Source organism: Berghia stephanieae, chromosome 1 (assembly GCF_034508935.2).
Source record: "Berghia stephanieae isolate SIO BIC M18660-M18661 chromosome 1, UCSD_Bste_1.3, whole genome shotgun sequence".
Classification (NCBI taxonomy): domain Eukaryota; kingdom Metazoa; phylum Mollusca; class Gastropoda; order Nudibranchia; family Aeolidiidae; genus Berghia; species Berghia stephanieae.
In genome coordinates, this window is record NC_088360.1 from 89,834,745 (window position 1) to 89,857,205 (window position 22,461).

General features: G+C 36.1%; 2 protein-coding genes and 1 pseudogene across 4 annotated transcripts in view; 2 read left to right on the forward strand and 1 right to left on the reverse strand.

Moving 5' to 3' along the window:
• LOC144961022 (transcription initiation factor TFIID subunit 8-like) overlaps positions 1-22,461 on the reverse strand; it is a 43,097-nt gene that overhangs the window by 14,636 nt on the left and 6,000 nt on the right. Inside the window, exons 2-7 of one of the 3 annotated variants that reach the window (XM_078894369.1) lie at positions 17,890-18,038; positions 15,756-15,854; positions 15,214-15,276; positions 12,894-13,018; positions 12,559-12,706; positions 11,966-12,208 (exon numbers count right to left, since the gene is read on the reverse strand). In XM_078894369.1, the coding sequence (XP_078750495.1) occupies positions 11,973-12,208; positions 12,559-12,706; positions 12,894-13,018; positions 15,214-15,276; positions 15,756-15,854; positions 17,890-18,037 (819 nt within the window). In that variant the 5' untranslated portion in view covers position 18,038 and the 3' untranslated portion in view covers positions 11,966-11,972. Of the gene's footprint in view, positions 1-6,976; positions 12,209-12,558; positions 12,707-12,893; positions 13,019-15,213; positions 15,277-15,755; positions 15,855-17,889; positions 21,212-22,461 lie in introns of those variants that run through there. The other 2 variants (XM_078894365.1, XM_078894374.1) reach the window with 2 other exon arrangements.
• Positions 1,941-3,611, forward strand: LOC144961011 (uncharacterized). Its single transcript, XM_078894359.1, has one exon. It carries the CDS (start codon positions 2,075-2,077, stop codon positions 3,377-3,379), a length of 1,305 nt encoding a protein of 434 aa, XP_078750485.1. The 5' UTR covers positions 1,941-2,074; the 3' UTR covers positions 3,380-3,611.
• Positions 8,206-10,779, forward strand: LOC144958758 (uncharacterized; annotated as a pseudogene).

Here is a 22,461-nt window from a genome sequence, read left to right on the forward strand (position 1 = left end):
TTTTAAAAGAAGAAACAAAATTCCAAAAGTGAAAAAATAAGAGAATATCGGTTTAAATTTAAAATGTCCTCATTTTTCCAAAACATATGAAAAACATTAATTTTGCTTTTACTTTACTTTGTTTTAAACAGATGATGACCAGTACAGGTCCCTTAAAAGGACATTCCTGGCTGTGGGAAAGGGGAGACAGGCAACCTTACCATCCGTCCTGTTTGACAACCGACTGGTGCTCCAACTGCTTTGTCTGAAGGAAGAAGCCGGTGAATCATGGAGGAAGGTAAGTTAGTAATACCGGCTAAATTGTCTGCTTTTGGAGACGGTCCAAATTCGAGTAATAACTCGGTTATTATTGTTCTGTTCTAAATTCATTAATGCCCAGTAAGTGTATGTAACAATCAAAACGTGTGAATAGTCTGAATAGACAAAAAATTGTCTTTTGAAACTATAATCTATCTAAGAATCTGATTTATTTCTTTATTTTCAGGTACAGGAATGGTTTGTGTCTGTAAGGCCGGATACTCCTCCCAACAGGGTCAGGTATACTGTGGAGATGATTTGGTGATGGCTGGTGGATAAATTCTCAATGATTGATAGCCTTCCTGGTACTACCCGGTAGCTAGAAATAAATTTAACTTGCAATGTTAGTTTAATTTTATATAATAATATTCAAAGTAGGTACCGCAAATGCCAGTCAAAAAAAGTTGATTTCCCCAGCCAAGGGGCCGGGATGGTGTGAAATAGCAACTTTTTAACTTCTGACTAAAAAAAATGTTATTAAACCACTTTTATGAAACCAACGTATTATTGTTGTTCAATCTTTTCTCTGTCTTAACATCTTATTAGATTTATCTATTTTTTAATAGATATTGTTATAATTGCGTTTTTATGACGCACTCTTATCGGGATTTGATCGGCAAACCAATAATTTCTCAATTTTTTTTTTGGTACCAAGTTCGTTGAAATAAGGATCGCTCCCTTAGAAATTGTCCAATCAACAAAGAGACTTAGACTCCCAAGTATTCTCATTTTTCATCTGCATCTGAGCCCTCAGCGTTTAGACTTAGAACAGTTTCTTCTATCCTTGGCCCTCGTGGCGCTGAAAAAAGTGGTTGCCGTGAACAGTGGTTGACATTCATTCATACTAAAAACAAACATTCAGCTTTCACGAGTTTCAGAAGCAATCGCTTTAATAATTTATTTGAAAATGCCTCTGCCATTACTTTTCATCGTGATGATGTTATTGAATTTTTGTCTGATTATTGTACCCATTCCAATTGACTTACACAAAGTGTTTTGGCTGATATGAAAGATGATAAATTGTATTCTATTATTTATGCTCTTTCTTTATTCCATGTTTTCTTCAATGGCCCTTACTGGTCATTGATGAACAGTTGTAAATCTCATGGTGATTTTCCTTTCTATGTTAAGGCAATGAACTCAGCCTTTACCAAATGGTCTGCTGAAGATTTTAAACTTGAGGATGCTTTTCCTGTTTTTGATGATTTTTCATGTAATGTACCTTATGACCATACCAATCCTCCTGTTGATCAATGTATAGTTTTTTCTACTTTTGTTGCACTTGTTACAAAGTCTGTTATTGTATTCCAACGTCAGTTGGCTGATTTATTGCCTGATGGTGTGTTTGGTAATGTTGTTGATGAAGAATTGCTGTTAATTTTGAAATCTTCTCCACTTACAAATTTAAATGTGAACTTGAGTCGGCTGAGATGGAGTGCGGTCCCGGTGAAAATGCACCCGAAGTAGAAAGTGACAATGATCTTTCGACTGCAGACGATGCTGCCAACACTTCGACCACTGAGACAAAGCGCGGTCATTATTCATCGATTTGTGAGAACACTTCATCTACAGTAGATGGTGACTATGAAATAATTCACTCCTCTTTCTTGCACTCACTTCTCTCATTTCTATCATGTCCTGTATGTCACCTGGGTGACCTAACATACACCGCGTCGGATCGCGTCGGACCACCTGGTCCCAGTGGTCTTCTCCTGTCTATGCCACGCGCAAATACGACATCAACCCTCGAACCGCCATTGCTTGTAGGGAAACGGGTATGTCTCATGCCAACATTTCTTCTTTTTGTGGACTCATGGCTCATCCAAAACCGCTTCACCATAAAAGTTATCAGGAGGTTTCCACAGAAATACACCACGCCACTGTTGAAGCAGCTGAACGGGTCATGTTACAGGCAGCAGATGTAGTAAAAACTAGGAGCAACGATACATCCGAGGGAGTTCCTGTGACAACTGTATCATTTGATGGAACCTGGCAAAAGCGGGGACATTCATCCCATTATGGAGTTGGAGTCGCCATCGATTTCAGCACAGGACTCGTTCTGGATGCGCAGGTCATTTCAAACTTCTGTCTGGCTTGTGAACGGGGCCCGAAACGTGAGTCGGAGGGATATGGTGCTTGGTATGCTAGACACCGGTGGCAATGCCAGAAAAACTTTGATGGTTCTTCAAATGCGATGGAGGCAGAAGCTGCTGGTATCATTTTTAGCAGATCTATTCGTAAACGGGGATTAAAATATGGAACCATGCTTTGTGATGGAGATTCCAAAGGCTTCATTAAAGCAAAAGAGTCTTGTAGTTATAAGGTAGAGAAAGAAGACTGTATAAATCATATAGCTAAAAGGATGTTCAATGCTTTAGAAAATTTTAAAAAATCAAACAAAAGTTTAAATTATAAATTGACCAGACCAAATATTGAAAAGATCACAAACACATACGCTACAAATTTAAAACAAGCAGCACCCGACCCAGAAAACATGAAGAAAGCAGTAATGGCAGGATATTTCCATATGATCAGCACGGACGCCCAACCCAACCACACACTCTGTCCCGATGGTTCTACATCCTGGTGCCACTACAAACGTGCAATCGCCAACAACACAACAATGCAGACACATAGGCCCACCATTAATCGTGACATTCGTAAGCTTGTATTTCCGATCTTTAAAAGGTTATCTGACGTGGAACTGTTGAAAAGATGTGCAAGGATGGGCACCCAGAATGCCAATGAAAGTTTTAATGCGCAGATATGGAAATGGTGTCCTAAAAATAACTTTGCGAAGAAGGCCGCAATAGAAACCGCAACATTCCTCGCCATTATTGGTTTTAACTGTGGACCAGCAGGTTTAAAGTGTTTATTCTTGCAGCTTGGATTACCATGGATGCCTAGGAATGCAGACTATGCTCTTAATAGACACCAGCAGCAGATCGCCCAGTCTAAAACAAAATCAACTCGACTTTCTAAATGGAAGAGAAAGGCGTTGAAGAGTCGGCGGCTGGCTATGGAGCATGAACGCGAGACGCGAGAGGGTCCGCCATATGCATCAGGTGGTTTTAACAGCTGACCTGGTGAGTACCTAGTATAAGTATTAATTCTAACAATAATTTCTTCATTCCACAGCATTCTTGTTACTTTTTGCATGATTATTTTATATTATTTGACCTTGTACCCCTGTCTTCGTCTGAATTCTTAACTTTATTGCACCGCTCTTATTTCGTAAAACCTTTGATAACTCTGATATTTATTAACCAAATACAATGAAATTTAGCTTCAAATAAGGGGATATAATGGGAAACAAAATGATAGCAATTAGATTTGTATTGGTTGAAAGGCAAAGTAGATATTTGAAAACTAAACTTTAAAACGCGATTTTCTCAAATACTATATTTTTCTTAAATGTGTCAACATTTTTTTCCAAAATATCTGCAACTACTGGCTCTATTGTCTTCAAACTTGGCAACAATATAGATAAGTGATTATTACATCTAGTAAAATAGTTTTTGTTGCTCTTAGACACTTATTTTTGGTTTTGTGGGTGTTTATGTATGAATCGACACATAAATTTGGTCTATTTTCTAGATGGTAAATTTTGACATGCCACAGATTTTTTTTGGTGATGTTTAGAAACACTCAAATGGTCTTACTAGTTGTAAATAGACATAAGCAAGGTATAGCAATTGAAAAAACTAAAATATATTGTTTAGTTCCTGAAATTTTGAAGAAAACCTTTTTGTTGTTTATTTCCAATATGGCCGCCATTACCATGGCAACCGATGAATTTTTTTTTTTTTTAAGGTATCATTTTTCATGATTGGTCTCAAACTATATGTATGTGCAATTTGAACACTGTGTGGCCAATAATAAGCGATCTAAAATTTCAGGAGCATGACCCCTTAAATTTTGTCATGAAATGTTCCATTTCTTTAAAGATGTAATCCTCCACATCCCGGTTGTTTCTAATGCATATTTATGGTATATTTCATTTCTGCATAGACATATGTCATGTAAGATGAATTTGGTATGTGTTTAACGATTTTCCATGGGTCTTATATTTACGTTACTTTAATCATATTTTTTGATTATCTATTTTTATTTCATTACTGTAATTGTATTCCTATCATAAAATGGACATTTTCATTGGATTCAGTGCCTCAAAATACATAAGTATGGCAAATTTCATTGTTCTATCTTGATTATTAAGTGTTTGAGGAATATTTTCCTATTTTTGTACTCGTTTTTTGCCCTTGCATTAAATTACGGCAAAATTGGCCTTTTCTTCTGTAAAAAAATTAAGCTTGTATACAAGCATGAATAGATTGCATTTTAAAGTTATTAGGATAATCATGCCTCAATTTCTCAATATATATCTGTACAAAAACAGTCTATTTTGCTTTTGTTTTGAGATTTACTCAAAATATGACTTAAGTCCATATAAATTTTCTTACTTTTTGATGGATTGTGCAAATGCTATTTATTTTCACATGTACTTCATTTTCATATGTATTAATAATCTACCACTTCATGTACCATTTTATGCTTTCTTCCGATCTTATGTTGAACACTTTTTTTGTAAATATCACTTGAAGTTGACACTTTTGACGCATTTCTAATTTTATGCATTCTCGGAGTACGTAATAAAATTTGAAAAATTCATAACTTATTCGTTTGTGGTCCGATTTTGTTACTGTAAAAAGCTGTGTTCAAGTTTTTACAAGATCTATATGACTGTGTGCTTGGTTATGTGTTTCTGCACATATGAAAAATCAGTTTGTGGTACCTATTCAAAGGCACTATCAGTAGGGGAGGACAGTGAGAAGTGGGACACGGGAGAAGTGGGACAGATCAATATCTCGTTTACATTTGGACCAAAATATCATGTACCGCAATGAAACCCTCTTATCACCGTGTTAATTTATATCTAACTTCCTTTCAGCACGTGACAGTAACCAGATTCCGCGAAATTGAAACCACACCTTAAAACGTTTATTTTGTATTCTCTCAATCCGTTGGATCCCTTCCTTGATTCACTTTCCACTGACGCATTTAAGGTAAGTTCACATAATGTTTTTATTTAACTTCAAGTTTTGTTCATTAGTTTTTGTTTTTTGAGTTTAGCAAGCAAGCTAGATTGAATTTACTACCATTGACTACCTATGGTGAGAAGTGGGACAGGTTCTACGTTGTTGTCCCACTTCTCACCACTCCTGTCCCACTTCTCCCTGTCTCTATGCTCTATATTAGCACATTAATAGGATGTTTTCAAGTTTCTAATAATTTGATTTAAAGACACTCTTTGTTTTATTTTACTTTACTGAAAGTCTTTCAGTTTGCTTTTACAATGGGACGAAAGTACAATAGGAAAACAAACACACCTCATGTAAATGCGGGTGTCATCGCCGTTGGAATTCAACGAGTATTGAAAGGGGAACCTGTAAGACAGGTTGCGCCTGACCTTGGAATGTCGAAGTCTGCCCTTCATCGGTTTGTCTTGAAATTTAAGCAAAATAATGAAGACATAAATAGCGTTGTTCCAAATTACCAACATGCAATGATATTCACAGCAATTCAAGAAGCTGAGCTAGCATCTTATCTCATAAAATGTTCATCAATGTTTTATGGTTTGACAACCGAGACTGCAAGAGTTCTTGCGTACGAGCTGACAGAGAAGAACAATATAAAATCCCCACCAGCTTGGAAGAAAAACAAAAAAGCAGGCCCTGATTGGCTGAATGGATTTTTAGAAAGAAATTCAAACGTGTCTTTACGGCAACCAGAGGCAACTTCCATTGCAAGGAGCACAGCATTCAACCAGTACAACGTGACAACGTTTTTTGAAAACCTTAAAGAAGTTTTCCATGCCACACAAACGAGGCCTTTCAACGTCTACAACTTGGATGAAACTGGGTTGACAACAGTTCACCGTCCCCCTAAGGTCATCGCCCAAAAAGGGATAAAACAAGTTGGACAAGTAACATCCCAAGAAAGAGGAGAGCTTGTCACTTTGTGTGGGATTGTTTCTGCAGCTGGAACGAGTTTGCCCCAGTGATGGTTTTTCCTAGGAAAAAGGACAATCATCTCTTCACAAGAGACGCTCCGCCTGGAACTAAAGTATTAACCCATGCATCTGGTTCTGGTTGGATGAACGGAGAACTCTTTGTCAAAACGTTGGAGCATTTCATCAACTATACTGCTCCATCTAAAGACAAACCTGTTATCCTGATATGCAACAACCATGAAAGGTACACTGGTTTGTGGACTATTTAGGAAATTCAGGAAAAACATATGTCTCCCGCTTTCTGGTACTGAAAGGTGCAATAAGGTTCGAAAACGGAAAAAGCGGAGATATAAAACATGCTTACAACGGCGAAAAGGTGGTAATTTTTGACTACAGTAGGTCTCAGGAGCAACATATCAATTACGAAGTAATTGAATCGATTAAAAATGGAGTATTTTTTTCGCCCAAGTATGATAGTGGTATGAAAATATTCCCAGTGCCTTGTGTCATATGCTTCTCGAACTTTGACCCAGATAAAAGTAAATTAAGCGCTGATAGGTGGGATATTCAATACATTTCAGAAAATGAAAGAAATGGACCAAGACTACCATTGGAAGACACTCTCATTCTGGACCAATACATAAATGAAGAACAACAAGGTGAATGGGACTTTTCTGATCTTTTATTTTTTTAATCATATGAGGCACCTTGTCGACGTCCTCTAAATTGAATGATATATGAACTTTCAACAGCAATAACTGTATTTTTTTCTCCTACAAATAAACATTGAACACAATTACTAGCACTAAAATCATGCTTTTCGGCATTGGTTAATAAAGGGATATCGAACCATCCGGAATGTGGTAGTTTAATATCAACTCCTCCAACAACTTCTTCTTGGGGCTTGGTGGTATTAGCATTGGTAAGAGCAATACGCCAAAATGGGGTCAAAGTGCTGGTGTAAACACCTGTAGGATGCATCATCCTCCATCGTGAGTTCATGTCTTTACGGAAATCACTAGTTTCTTTATAGTTACCCATTAAACCATCTGGGTCATAAGCAGTCCACATGATAACTTTCATGTAATCCTTTTGGGTAAAGAATTCAGAATCACGTAAATAAAATTTACGAATAACTTTCTTGATTCTGAAACTGTCATAAATTTTGCCATAGGAATTGATTGTGCCACTACACTCGGTGTAAAGATCTTGGAGATGACAATCATTCTTGTAAGCATAAGGTTTGGTGTCATCAGCGATTTTAAACCAATCGTTATAACGCAAAACCGCTGTAATAGGTTTCTGGGCGCTAATACGCCGACGCCTGTAACATTTTCACAAATGCAAAACCAACAGGAGCAATTTCAAAAGCAAATTTTTGAGTTGCAAAGAGAAAGCCATTCACATGCAATTGAAGTAGAAATGAAAGAGAAACTAAAGTTACGTGAGAAAAATACGTATTCAGATAATATTAGGGAAGTAGTGATCAGTCTTCAAAGTGAGTGTGGTGTTGCAGCAGGAAATGTAGCAAAAACAATTCAAACTGTCAGTGAAGGTCTTTTTGACTGTAAATTAGATCAAACACATTTGCCTTGCAAACAGAAAGCCATAAACATGTTAGGAGAAGGCTATGTACTAAGCAATTTGCAGGTAGTCGAAAATGTTTTAAAGAGCTCAAATGTAACTTTGCACAGTGATGGAACATCTCGAGACCAAAAACTTTGCACTACCCACTCATTTTTCACTCTAGCTTTAAAATAATGAAACGTTTGAAATTAATCATTTCTACATTTATAGATAGAGAAAAGCTGAAAATAAGCTAAAAGAAAAAAGCACCATCATCCAAGTCATCTCCTAAGCCCAAGCCTAAAACTAGGAAGGCTATTAATCACGGAATGAAAGAGAGTGCAGTGAGAAAATTGGACATCCCAAAAATGGAGACGGCACAAAGAGAAGTGCAAAACTTATTCCCAAAATCAATATGTCATTGTTCATTCCTTAAGACAAACAGGTAAGGATGCTCTCTTCTGATTATATTTTACTGTCAAAACACAAGTTACAAACTAGAAGTTATGTGCAACATTCTCCTTTCCATTCAAAGTAAACTTTTCTGATGATCCTGGGTAGCTGCTGATGTGCCTTCAAAGATAACTCTTTTGGGTAGATCTTGTTACAATGCCAATATTTTTTTCATGAGAGAGGTATCAGCAATGTCAAGTTGCTAATCTAGACCACAAGAAAAATATTACACATTATGTAAATTATTTTTGTTTTGAAATTCACAGATGACCAAGTCCAACAATGCAATCCCATTATCCTCTTAGTCCCAGTCATGATCAAAGCAATTGTCTGGAACAATCAGGTAAGCCTACTCGATCAGCATGATCAAACCCACTCTCATTTTCTGTGCCCCATGTGTGTACATTCCTATAATACAGTTATGTGATGAAAATCAATCATTTCTGTGTTTTGCCATTTTGGGAATGAATGCCCCTCAAAATTATGCATCAAATTCATGGGTTATCCCTCATTATTTTTAACACCAACATATTTATGGCTATATAATAAACGAAAACTGTGTTAATAAACTGTATTGTAGTATTAAAATGCTTTTACAACATATAATATTTGCATGACTACATGCGGCAACAAAATGCTCAAAGGTCATTAATATTGTTTCAAAATATCTCTATAAAGATGAAATTAAAGTGATCTCCCAACTACACAGACAGCCCTTAATATTGCCAGTGAAGGATATTTCTTGTCGAAAACACAAGCTGTAGAAAGCATAAGAGACACAGACCACTTTACTTTTGGTTTAGATGAAACCTCACGACAAAAACGGCGTTACCTGGAACGACACATAGTTCTATCAAAAGGAGGCACTATGAGTCTGGGATTTTGTGAAATACCATCCGAGACTGCCAGTACCTTGCTGGAAAAGTCAGTTGATTTACTGAAGGAACTATGTGACATTTATTGCACTACAAATGAGACAGTTTTAAGGGATGGCCTTTTGAAAGAAATTTTAGGGAAGATGAAATGCTTAATGACTGACCGTGCTTCGGTAATGAAATTGTTCGACCAGAAATTGGCAAATTATAAATATGAAATTTTGGGTACTGACTGTAGCACCTTTTTTTAATTTTGTAATGCCCATTTTTTATTGGGTGTAGCAACTGCTGCTGAATCTGCTTTAAAAGACATTCAATTGAAGTTTGACGGTCAAGACATAAAGTTAGGTAGGGATAATTACCCAGAGAAGTATTACAGATTTCGACATGATAATGAGGTTGCTGCTTTATGGCTCATAAGGCTTGCAGCAGATGTATTTGGACCACGACCTGACGAAAAGAGTGGTTGTCGACATGAATGGTTGGTTTATTTGGAGTCTGTGAATATTACTTCAAGATTTTCGAGCTTATCGATCTAATCGATTTAATAACATATTTGACAATGCCTCTGCACTCATGTACCATAAACCACAAATTGTTGAATTCCTCGAAAATAAGGTTTTTCATGATAATACAAAATTACAGACTATTCTTGATGATATTCGCGATTGCAATGTTATGAGTATGGTGTCGGCTCTGGCTAAATTTAATTTCTTGTTTACCTCTCCTTATTGGAGATTGATTAATAGCGATGTAAAATATGGACAATTTCCCCCCTTTGTCACTCTTATGCTAAGATTTCTTGAGGTTGGTGTACCAGCAACAACACCAGTCTTCTCTGATTATTCAACTCCCTCTTTGGACATTGATTGTCTTGAGTCTGAAACTTTCTTTGAAACGTTTCGTTTCATCTGCGCGAAGACATTAGATGTTCTAAAGAGGCAGTTGTCTGATTTCATTGGTGATGGTGTTTTTGCTGGAGATATTGAGGAAGATGTCATGAAGGTGTTGATGACGGCTCCATTATCAAATATTACAGGTGAAAGGCTCTTTGGAGACCTTGATTTTGATATTGGCAAACGCTGACATGCATCATTGCATTTACGATCTGCATTAAACATGTTTAAACACAACAAAACTGGACAATGGTTGAGCAGAAAAAAAACCAAAGATGCTATTCATTTGTTAACTCTTGCAAAGCAGAATCGGAGCAAAGATAGACGTCGAAGTAGAGATGAAGAAAAAGAGTTGCGGAGGATTGTGCAGCAAAGGTTAGAAGAGAATGAAAGAAAGCAGAAAGCAAAGGAAGTGAAGGATAGGGAGAAACATTTAGACATTATCAATGCCATTATTATTCAAGGTGGTTTGTGTAATACCAGAGCAGAGGTTGATGCCATTATGGCTGGAGGTAACCGCATTCAAAATCTGAAGGCACAGATCAGATACCGAAAGGTGATCCTTAAGGAGATTAATTTAAGTTTAACTGGAGATGTTGCCCACTTGTATCAGAGTTTGGTCTCCTTTTTAGAGGGAGAAGTTATTAAGACTCCTTCTAGGAAAAGAAGTAGACTATAATTTCAAGTTGTTAATTGTGACGAGTAATCCAAGAAGCAATTTATTATTTAATGTCTATTTATTTACATAAATTTATGATAGCTGTAATTTTGATTTTTATGAGTTATGCTGAAATTGTTGCGTGGATTTACTTAGTTTATCCCAAGTCTATTGTATTTCAATGCTTATTTTAAGCAGGGGAGATATTTTGAACCATTTATATCGCATTTGAAATTAACGGATTTAGCTTGATTTTGGGGGGGGGGCATGGTTTTTGTATCAATCCAGATCATGATAGGAAATGATTTAAGATTGTTTATTTTGATTTGGTTGTGTTCTACTTGAAACAATGATTATTTTGATATATAAGATTTGTATATTGCTCCATTAGTTCTTGAGTTATGCCTATTCAAAATTCGATAAAAATCGCAAAATTGATCACTTTTCTGAAATTGTTGTTTTTTACGCTTTTTCTCAATTTCATGCGCCTCTAAATTTTATAATTGTAACGCAGCCTACTTGAAAAAAAATAGAGAGCATCTCTAACACTGGTGCTTTAGATTTGTAAAATTCTGATAGCCTGCCATGGTTAGTTTTGACGGTGTGATTTGGAGATTTTGTGGTTTTGGCCAAAAAATTGTTTAATTTGACGGGTTTTTTTTTGCTTTTTTCTCAATTTTGAAGAAGTATAAATTTGTAACCATGTTTCATAATCATGCAATTTGTTATTTACCAATATCTCTATTGTCTAAAGTTATGGAAAAAACTCTTTGTTATTGTTCTTAGAGTTAAGATGTCTTGTTTACACGCATGCAAAATCATGAAAATGTTACATCGGAAAAATATCACGTATTTTTCTAAGTTCAATAAAATGTAAATCCCCATAACTATTTTGTTTTTGAAGATATTTTGATTTGGTTTTTTGCTTTGTGTTGGGATTTTGTAAGACTTGATAGATTTGAGATGACTTACTCTTTATCTCTAACTTCAATTTTTGGTTTTGAGTACCTAGTTTTAGTCAAGGACTGGCTAGATTTACCTGGTGAACTAAACTGAAAGTGGTGAATATATCATTTTTTAAAAAGAATATAAATGCAATGCTGTTGTAACTTGTGACATAGCAGAATATTTTGTAACAATAATTTTAAACCATGATGACATTAAAGAATAAGAAATAAATTTATATGTCAATGAATCTAACAAATACCCTTTTGTCATCTTCGATTCTTTTTGGCCATTTTCACAGGGCACAGGTACGGATTATCTATTGTATCATTTTCTGCAGTGGAGTCATCAAGTCCATTGGTTGTATTAGTATTTGACTGTTGTGTTGTCTTGGACGGTGCTGCCAATTTCGCTTCTGACTCCTTTCCTTCTTCGAAGTGAAAATCGTAGTCATTTGGCAAAATGGCAGACAGATATGGAACAGGGGATGGTTTACAGGCAATCACTATAGAAAAAAAAAAGAAATGGAAAATAAAATTAGCAATACTTATTTTGTGAGATTTTTACAAACCCCCCCACCCTTCTCTGTGTCCTCCCAGAAGTGATTGGGTAGTTGAGGCTATTAGATTTGGCAGGAAATATTTTGAAATCTACTGGTATCTGTTCAAAGGGTAACAAGCAAATATCTCTGTAAGCCTGACCAAATTTTGGGAACGAAATTTTCTATGGAGGTGTGACTATTTCACCACACAATGGTTGTCTCCAAATAATCAAACTTCACTCTTAAGATATGATTGAAAAAAAAAATCCATAAATTACCCTTATCCTATCTGAGTTAATGCCTATTATACGTACATGGAAAAGCTGATTTGTCATCTCTAAAAAGAGACTGGGTAGAGCCTGTTTTTGCTATAAATCTTGTGAGAGCTACTTCAACATCCCTCTTCTGTGAAGCTGCTCGTTCTCGAACAACCTGGTATTCATTGGCAGGTTGTCTGAAGGCCTGAAAAATAAATTGTCAAAAAGAAATATAAATAATGATATTAATCTATAAGTGATATTTTTTATCTTTTGATTAATGTATCCAATGAAAGATTTTTTTAAAAATCTATTGTTTATTTATCAATCAGAACCACATCTGAAAAACAGTGCCAATAGGTGAATTTCAAATAAAACTTGGATCTACTCACTGGAGTTCTGATGTAAGTGTGAGGGTCAGGAAAGGGAGGTAGGTAATCTGGAATATGAGATGAGTGTTTCCTTTTTTCTCCAACCTGAAGAATCTTGGACGATGCTGAGGGAGCAGCCTGCAACACTAAAAGCGAGGAAAATATATCTTTAATAAATATTATTTCATTATATTAACATAGTTGTCACTACAGAATATTAGCTTATGTGGGACATCAGGGCACACAGAGAGAGAGAGAGAGAGAGAGAGAGAGAGAGAGAGAGAGAGAGAGAGAGAGAGAGAGAGAGAGAGAGAGAGAGAGAGAGAGAGAGAGAGAGAGAGAGAGAGAGAGAGAGAGAGAGGGGGGGGGGGGGGTAATATTGTATGAAGTATAAGCGACCAGTGAAAGGAATTATTGCCTCATCAAAATTAAAGGCAATGTCAGGGTAATAGTACTGCTTAGAACCAGTGAAAAGACAATCCAGTAATGGTCTGATTTTATTGTAAGGGGTCAAACCAAGGCTGACCACAAGGGATGGCGATCATGTTATCAGCCAGGTGAAGGTATCCTCCTATCTTGTCCTTGAAATAGTATTGGCCACTGCAGGTCCATGTAAATAAAAGATCAAGAAACCAGTAACATCTATAATTCCCAATATCAGGTTTTCAAAGAAAAAAATGTTCTTATATCCTGAGGTTAATGGGACCAAAAGAGGGCGGCACATTTATTTCTAAATAAAGGTTTGAATGTTGTGCACAAAATCAAAAAATATGATCAGGCAAAAATAGTTTTAAAAAGTCAAAATTGGTTTACTTGGTTAAGTAAGATAGTTTCTACCAGAATCGGACCTAGTCTATGTATGAACATTTCAGTTTCTATATTGCGAAGGTCATCAACCCAACTTGGGCCACTTATACTCTAGGTCTTCCTTGTCTACCACTATCAAATCAAAGAATCAGAATCATCTAGACCAGCTTCTTCATCACCATTATCTATTTCTAAATCACTCAGGCCTGTAAATGGCTGGTGAAAAAATTGTCTGAACTTTTCGAGGATGCGAAAATAGATCAACCAAACCAAAAAAGTGGATCAACAACACAACCCAGATATGATACAAATGCTATTCCCGGTGCCTCAATTTTCCTCACACAGCAAGAGAAGAAATCGCCGTTGGTGTCTTGTTCTTCAAGCCATGACCACTTAAACTTTTTCTAAGGTAAGTAAGTCGCAACTGCGATCTAAAAATACTTCAGGCATATTGAATAGGAAGAATAATTGAATTAATAAATAACTGAAAAACTAGGGCCGTGCGAGAATAGAGGAAAAGAGAATCGGTCGTAGGCCAAAGGAGCGAAAACTTCCGATATAAGCATTCATTCACCTTCTCATTCGAAGAAAAATATTTATTTCGCATTCGTATTTTTCCGGTTCATTTTCAACCGGATAGAGATAATGAACTGAACTGAAAAAAGAAGAACGGAACGACGTGTGTGTGTCGGTAGCAAAATAGAAAGAAACGGCCCAGTCCCCAAAGACTATGTGTGTTAGTTGATTACTGACTACGATGTGTGTGATCGACAACTCGCGAATGCGAGCAACTGACAATAGCTAGCTACGTGCGGGCTGACAGTAGGCAGTGAATACGTACACGTCCGGGGGGTGTGGAGGTGGTGATAATTATTGACAAGATGGAATGCTGTCTGGTTTGTTATGTCTTTGACGAGATAAGTACAATGTTTGTTGTTTTTTTTAAATAGACTGGCACAAAATAAAACACTTCTATTTTCTTTTTAGTTGGTTCTGTCTTTTGACGTTACGAATATATATTTGTTTTTAATATAATTTTTTTAATGTCAGAATTTATAGAGCAAAATCGTACTGTCGGAATTCCGACAATTGTCGGAAGATTTACAGGCATGGTCACTTTCCCCATCTGCCTCATTTCACCATCAGCATCAATTTTTGGAATGGCATTAGAATATTGATAAGTCACAAGGTTTAATAAAAAAAATGTAGGTCTTGTTACCGTATTTTGGAAGAATTTACTTTCTTGTTTGTTTTCTAATCAAATAGAATTAACTATTAGATTGATATTGAATTAAAGACTTTATATAATTGTCAATTAGGATTCATTCGTCATTCTATGAAATTTTCGTCGTAGTGTGCAAGTTTCCTTATAGCTATCTTGGATCTTGCTAAAACGAATAAATAAAATCAATGACTTTATAAAAATAAAAAATAAAGAAGACAATGAGAATGGGACGAAAAATAAAAAGATGTCGGAACATCATGAACAAAATAGTGATCAACATTAAGCAGTTGTGAAACTTCCGTAACTTACAAGGCATCAAATTACTCTTATTTTCTCGCTTTGCATAGGCTGGTATGCCCTGGATATCCACTCCTGTGAATAAAAACAAAAAGAAAACCAAAACTGTTTGTAATTCGTCAAAAAATCTGCATTTGTCATGAAATATGCAGAGAACAAAATATATATGCAAGCATATTATGGAAGTTTCCAGTTACAGTTGAAATAAAGAAGGGGGGAGGGGAGAGAGATGAGAAATATTGACAAAAATTAAATTTTTAAATATAATCTATCATACCTTTTGTCACATCATTATAGAAGGCATAAGATAATAACAATCACAATATCAGTTATGCTTTCTGTAGAGAAATAAACCAACAAAACGTAAATAGAATTTCAACGAAATAAAAACAAAGTGCTAATTTTTTTAAAATACTCTTTGAGAAAATATTTCAAAAATATCAGAAGACTACTTTATGTGATAAAATTACTAGATATTGAATGTTTTGATTGTCTTGCTTCATCAACATTTAGTTTTATACATGTGTGCAACTTAGTTGATAAATAAGAAATACCTGATTCAATAATAGCCAACACGGCATCACTTGGAGTTACAAGGGTGCGGCCAGATAGTTCAGCCAATGCACTTGAATAGTACCCAACTTCATATATGTCTAGAAAGATGGGAAAAAAAATCAGCAAAATTGAATGACAGTGCATAGAACTAAATATTTCATATGAGTTTTATAAATTCCTCTTCAGTTAATGTCACCAAATATCCATTATGATAAGTCTGTGTATGTAGTTGAAGATCTAATTTGCCACATTCAATGGTTTGGCAAACAAACAATATAGATGTATCATCTAGAAATGAGATCAGCTATTCAACTTTGACTCAGAGAGCAAGAGTAGTGAAATGATATAGGAAAGATCACATGTCCTTTCAAAAATTCAGACCAATCGTTATCCCTTCTATTTCTTCTTCTTTATAAAAACCAACCCAGTTAGACAGAATACCACTGTCATTGTATTTAAAACCAAAAAAATATATATATATTTCAGGTACTTTCAGTAGCATACACGTTTGTAGTGCATTTTTTCCCCTATATTAAGAGAGCAATGGTAAAGATAGCAATAAATATGGAATGAATTAATATCATATTAGATGTCCTCATTGTCTTCTTTGCATTTTAAGAGACAATATTTTGTATTCATCAAGTGGGATTTTAATTTTACAAATATGAAAAGGTTTACTACATATACAGTAGAACATGGGACTGCATTGTGCAAGTCAGATATTATTAATAGTTGCATAATGCTATATCAATTTTAAATTAAACTTGTCAAGAGTCCAAACTGATTTGATTGCATACTTTTGACTCTCACTCTCTCTCTTCCTCTCTCCCTCCTCTTTAAAGTTTCAACTCTTTTGAATTAAACTATGAAGGTAGTCCTTTAAACAAACAATAGCAATTTGTTATTATCCAGGATGGGTCCCATTTCCTTTACTTGTGAAATGAGTGCTTTACCAACAGACTAGCAGGACTCCCAATCACACTTATAATTATAATGGCATGTCAAATTCCAATTGAGTATTATAATGATCAACTCAAATCAATGTTGTTCGACTCTAATAAACAGATCAAATGTATGACAGAAAAGTGACACATGTGTACAATTGTCACCTTTGAAAGAAAATTAAGGCCTACACAGGCCTGGTGCACAGTATTTCCGAGTATCAAAAGTTATGTTCCGGTGGTGGAATAATGATGAAGCCGACAAAAGAGTCAAAATGCCAGGGGTGAGAATAGCGAGAAGGGGCGGCAGAGGATCGTGATTCATGGAGACAGCTGACCGACAATGTGCTCAAGAGTAAAAGCCACGATTGATGATGATTTGATTTGTGAATTGACAAAAGATTTTGCAACACATTTAGTACAGGTTTATTTAGCCTACGAGTATGATCACCTGGGCAAACATGAAGTAAACTTTCAATTGTGGATAAAGATACAATACTCGAGTTGGATTCTCAAAGTGGAAATAAGAGGACTTTAAAAAAAAAAGAAAAGACGGGCTTTCAATTCAGCTGGCCATAAAATGTTTGCTTTCTGGTTTATACTGAAGATAGTTGTCTTGTTCAAATGGTATTTTGTATACGACACAATAACAAAAGAAAGTTCTTGTGACAAGACAATAAGATGCAATTTATCTTCACATTTTCTTTTCACACATAACTATGAAGCCAAAGGCATGTTTGTCTGTGTGAAGGGTAATATAGTATCTACCTACCGTGTACTTTTTCATTTTAAGATAGATTGTTAGTGTCTAACCAATTCAAAGACGAGCAGGTAGCGCGAAGAAGAAAATTTGTTTTGGCGAGTTTCACAGATCTAGTAACAATTCCTTTAAGCACCAAACAGGGCTTTTTTTGTCCCAGAAATAAGTGGCGGCTTATGCAGTAACAAAATAGAGGAAAAAAATATGATCAGCCACGAAGGCTGGCTGTCATGGCAGGTCGGCACAAGTACAAGTTTCCCTTTATATACCTTTACATAATTTCAGACAATGCCAAATTTTAGGGGCAGGATGGAACTAATTGTCAAAAAAATAAAATTCTTATAATATATATTATGTATTTAGAAAACATATATGTAAATGTTTACAATACATATACTTCATTATATAATAAAGTTCATATTTGGAGCTTACAGCTTTGAATTAGTTCGATAAGGGTCTCCAATGCCATCACATCTGATGCTTGATAACCAGTTTCTGCCAATAGGGCAGCAACAGCTGTCCGGAGAGCTCGACGCCATGGTGTTGTAATTGGTTGACTGAGATTCTCACCAGTTGACATTCTGAAAAATAAAAGAGCTGAACGTGTCATAGATATGAAGAGTATTACTATCAACAAAAATACAAACACTGCATTTATTAAATAATTGTTACCTTTACAATATTTACATCATTGTTTAAAGGTACAATGTTGGACTCCTAACATAACCTAACACTAGGTTAGAGGGGGGAAATATAAACAAGTTAAAATACCTAGGGAAAATTGAGACAGCTAAGTCAACACAAAATAATAATATGCCCATAAGAGGAAAAGTCCAACTCTTGGAGATTGGGCAAGTCTATTTCGCTTAGCTGTGAAAGGGTGGTATAGGATATTATTAGAAAATAGAAGACTGAATTCCTATTTTCTGTAAATTACTTTTTATGTTATTTAGCACTATGAATAGTGGAAGACAAACATATATTTATTTATTGTGTATTCAAAATTTTATAAAATGTTTTGACTGAATTTCAACATCCAGGCAATGTCTTTGGTATTCTATCACCCCCTTGCCTTAACCCTCTCGCGTTTAGAATAGCCGGCGACCATCTTGCCCCCAGTGTTCAACTTCCCGTGACTCTGTAGCAACCCCATTTGTTTACATTTTTTTGGCTTCCTGTCCAGCAAAAAGCAGTGCCAGCTGAAAATTTACCATAGCGAAGTAAATACTCATGCTACAAGTACAAGCCCCAAATTTTGACAGTTTGCATAGGAAAGAAGCATCTATGTTATCATATTACTGTTTTCTAATTATTTTCCGTTAATTTTTCACAAAACAACGTAAAAGTTGGAAATATTGGAAAAAAATGTTTTTCCTAGTGAAAGGCTTTCCCCCAGAAATGACAAAAATAAAATTAAAAGACTGTTCTTTGAAGAGAAAGAAGTCATAAAAAGGGAAAAGTATAATGTAAAATATATTAGCCCCAAAAGGAATATGGCAGCATGAATTTTCAACCAAAGCATGGCAGTGGAAACAAAATATTTGATGTGATATGTAATCAGGACATCATGGGTTAGATGGCGCTTGTGAGACTTAGGTGAAGGTCATTTCGATTGAACGCCTTAAAAGAGAGATGATGACAGGACAATTAATCATTGTAAATGATTGTAGATTTAATTTTTATAAGTATTTAGGCACTTGAAATAAACTTAAAAGACGAAGAATAAGTAAAAGAAGTTAAAAGAACTGGTGTAGATCTCAGCAGTATTGTACCAGATTCAGATACCAGCACAAGATCCTCACCAACACAGGGAAGACAAAAGATGGTTTTCCTCATACATGTGCAAATCAAGGTATGATTATGAGGCGACACAAAGAGATGATCTTGTTTCCCCACCCTTTGTTATTGTCATTTGTCAAAATACTAACAATCCACCAATTCATTATAGTAATATGGAATACCTTCCATTGATGATGTGACTAATTTTTTGTTCTAAAATATCTTCCAATTCCAATCCTCATTAACAATAATGTATTGTGTGATTGTTAGACATTGACAATAACAATTTGATAAACAGCATTTTTTAAATAAAACCAATGAATGGATGGCCAACTTACCAAAATGCACAATTTTAATTCCAAGAGAATAAAAATAAAAGTCACACAATATCATTACAATCACAACACCAAGGAAACGAATAAAACTACTACATCCATATAAAAAGAAAGAAAAAAATGTCTATATTGATTTTTTTTTTAATAAAAAAATTAAAAATTAAATAAAAATTAACCAGCAACATTGTTCACAAGATTTAAATTTAGTCCATTCTCGTGGTAGAGTCCAAAACACGTGTCTTTGCACAGTACGATATCACAGAAATTACATTTGTAGAACGACTGGATGGCATAGCCCTTACTAGTTTTTCTTTTGTTTTTTTAACACAACCAGCACACTTTCCTCCTGCCCACAAAACGCACTCACTTATGCTGGTTAATGTTCTCTAGAGCAACAATGTTGTTTTGAAGGGCGGCCTGGCAGTTTTCTGCTTATGAAGCCATTGATCAGTGCATCTGCCACATCCATGCGAAACATCATGGTCATAACCTTTGGCTACTTCATAATCTTTAACACTGTTAGACCACACGATGTAAGCATTGTAAACAGATGCACTGATCAAATGCCACACAGCATATCGCCACCATTTCTTACCAGGCCTACCCACCGGGTAGTAGCTGAGTTGTTGGTCGAATTTGTCCACCCCACCCATGAATTTGTTGTAGTCGATGAGTGGGTATGGACGTCCTTCCTCAGCCCTACCCATAACTTGGTTGGTCGAGAGGAGGTGGACAGGCCTTTTGTCATGGTAGCTGGTGGCAACAAGATTCCCTTTTTGCAGTTGACGAAGGCCTCCCTTTCGTAGTTTAGACTTCATTGATGGAGGGAGGCCTTTTCTGTTCGGCATGATCGTTCCACAGGAAAATGTGTCGTGGGACAGGAGGCGACTGGCGACATCAACACTATTGAAAAATCGGTCGAAGTAAATATGGTGACCCTGATTGTAATGAGGAGCACACAAATAGTCCACCACTTCTAAACACAGGGGCTGAGATGGATCCCGCCTTCCAGCCCTCCCGGTGTATATATCAAATCCAATACAATATCCCCGCCTTGCATAACAAATGGTCCAGAATTTGAGGCCCCATTTAGTAGGCTTCGCAGACATATACATTTTGAGAGCAAGTCTGCCCTTGAAGCCTACCATTGTTTCATCCACACTTTTCTTATTTTGAAGAGGGGGTCATAATCAGGGTCACCACGCTGAGGCTGTTGACTAGTATCCCGACAGTGAAAATACCTGCTCAAGTTCTTAAAGCGGTTAATGGTCATGATAGAACTGACATATATATCTATATCGTCTATCCTCTGACCAATAACACCACAGACGAGGTAGACTTCTAATTCCAAAAATTATCTGAATTCCTAAAAACACCCGCAATTCTTCCACTGCCATCTCATACCATGCTGAGTTGGCTGATTCCTCCATGGACTGCTCAGCATAGCGGTTAGTCTCTTCGACTAGGGTGTTGATGAGGGCAAGGGGAAACATCAGAAAAAAATAGTCCAAGGGACGAGCTGATGGTGGCAAAGCATGTTGTGGACCAGAGTTCAGAACTAAATCTGTTATGAATACGCCAGAACAATCTTCAGACCATGTTGCATCTGAGGGAGGAGGTTCTGGTTCATTACTGGATGCCTGTGGAAATAATACAAAGCAACATTGTGTCAGTTTTGAATAAAAATAAAAATTGATAGCTTGAAAAAATGAGTAATAATGCAAATCTAAATAGAAGAGAAAGAAAGGGAGGAACAAAAGAGAAAAACGAGAGAGAGAGAGAGAGAGAGAGAGAGAGAGAGAGAGAGAGAGAGAGAGAGAGAGAGAGAGAGAGAGAGAGAGAGAGAGAGAGAGAAAGATGAGAGAGAGAGGAAGAGAGAGAGAGTGTGTGTGTGTGTGTGTGTGTGTAACCGAAACTCACTCCAGCTAGGCTGGAACATGGAATGAACAAACAACAAAATTGTGTGGGGGAAAGAGAGAACCAAACAAAGAAATAAAAAGAAAATGACTTGGAAATAAAAAACTTGATGTTTCCTAAAAATGATATTGATAATTTCAAAACTTTAGAATTCTGCTGAAACAAACAAAAACAAAAAGCAAAACAAAAAAACGCACTCAAGAGCGCTTGCGACTGCCATTGTCATGCCAGTCACAGTAGCTAGATCGTACCTACTACATCTCAGTCAGATCAAGACACAAATATATTTTTTAAAAGTAATAACTGAATAAAATAGTTTCATGTTTCTATAGTGTATTCATTCATTAAACAGAGAGTGTTATATTTTTTATTTATCACATCAAACTTGCCCTTGCACTCCCATTGAGCTGGGTCAGCCAACCGTTTAGCCGTGACGTAATCTCACTTTCGGGCACAAAAGGATAGAAAGAAAAAAAAAGTAAAGGAAAGAGAAGAAAAGAAAAAAAAATGTATTTACCTCAACAGTGTCTCCGTTTACAGAAAGAATTTCTTCACGACTTCTTCAATTTCAATTTCTATGCCAGATTCATAATCCTGTTCAACGTCGCTGTCGTTATCCATGTTAGCGCAGTGAAGATCAAATCAGTGAATGATGTGGGCGAACAAAACAAAGGAGATATGACGCTTTTGATCGCAAACACGGTTGTATCAGGTGGTTAAATGTCAAAAGAAGCTTTCAGATTGACCCTTAACCTTGTATAAGTCAAAGCTAATAATAATAATAAATTAACTCTTTAAGATTCAACCCGACAAAAACCGACGACATAATATTCATGGGCGGGGTAGTCAAGACTGGCCTCAGTAAGTAAAATCCAATCGTTGTGAAGGAAATGACAGGCCCTGTCACTGCCGCAGGGTGTTTTCAGCTTTGATTTTTATAAATTTGCCGACCGAAAAGAAAATACGTTTCAGA

Bases quoted from the DNA above. Each gene is read 5' to 3' on its own strand.
- LOC144961011 (XM_078894359.1), top strand. From the start codon at position 2,075: ATGTCTCATGCCAACATTTCTTCTTTTTGTGGACTCATGGCTCATCCA.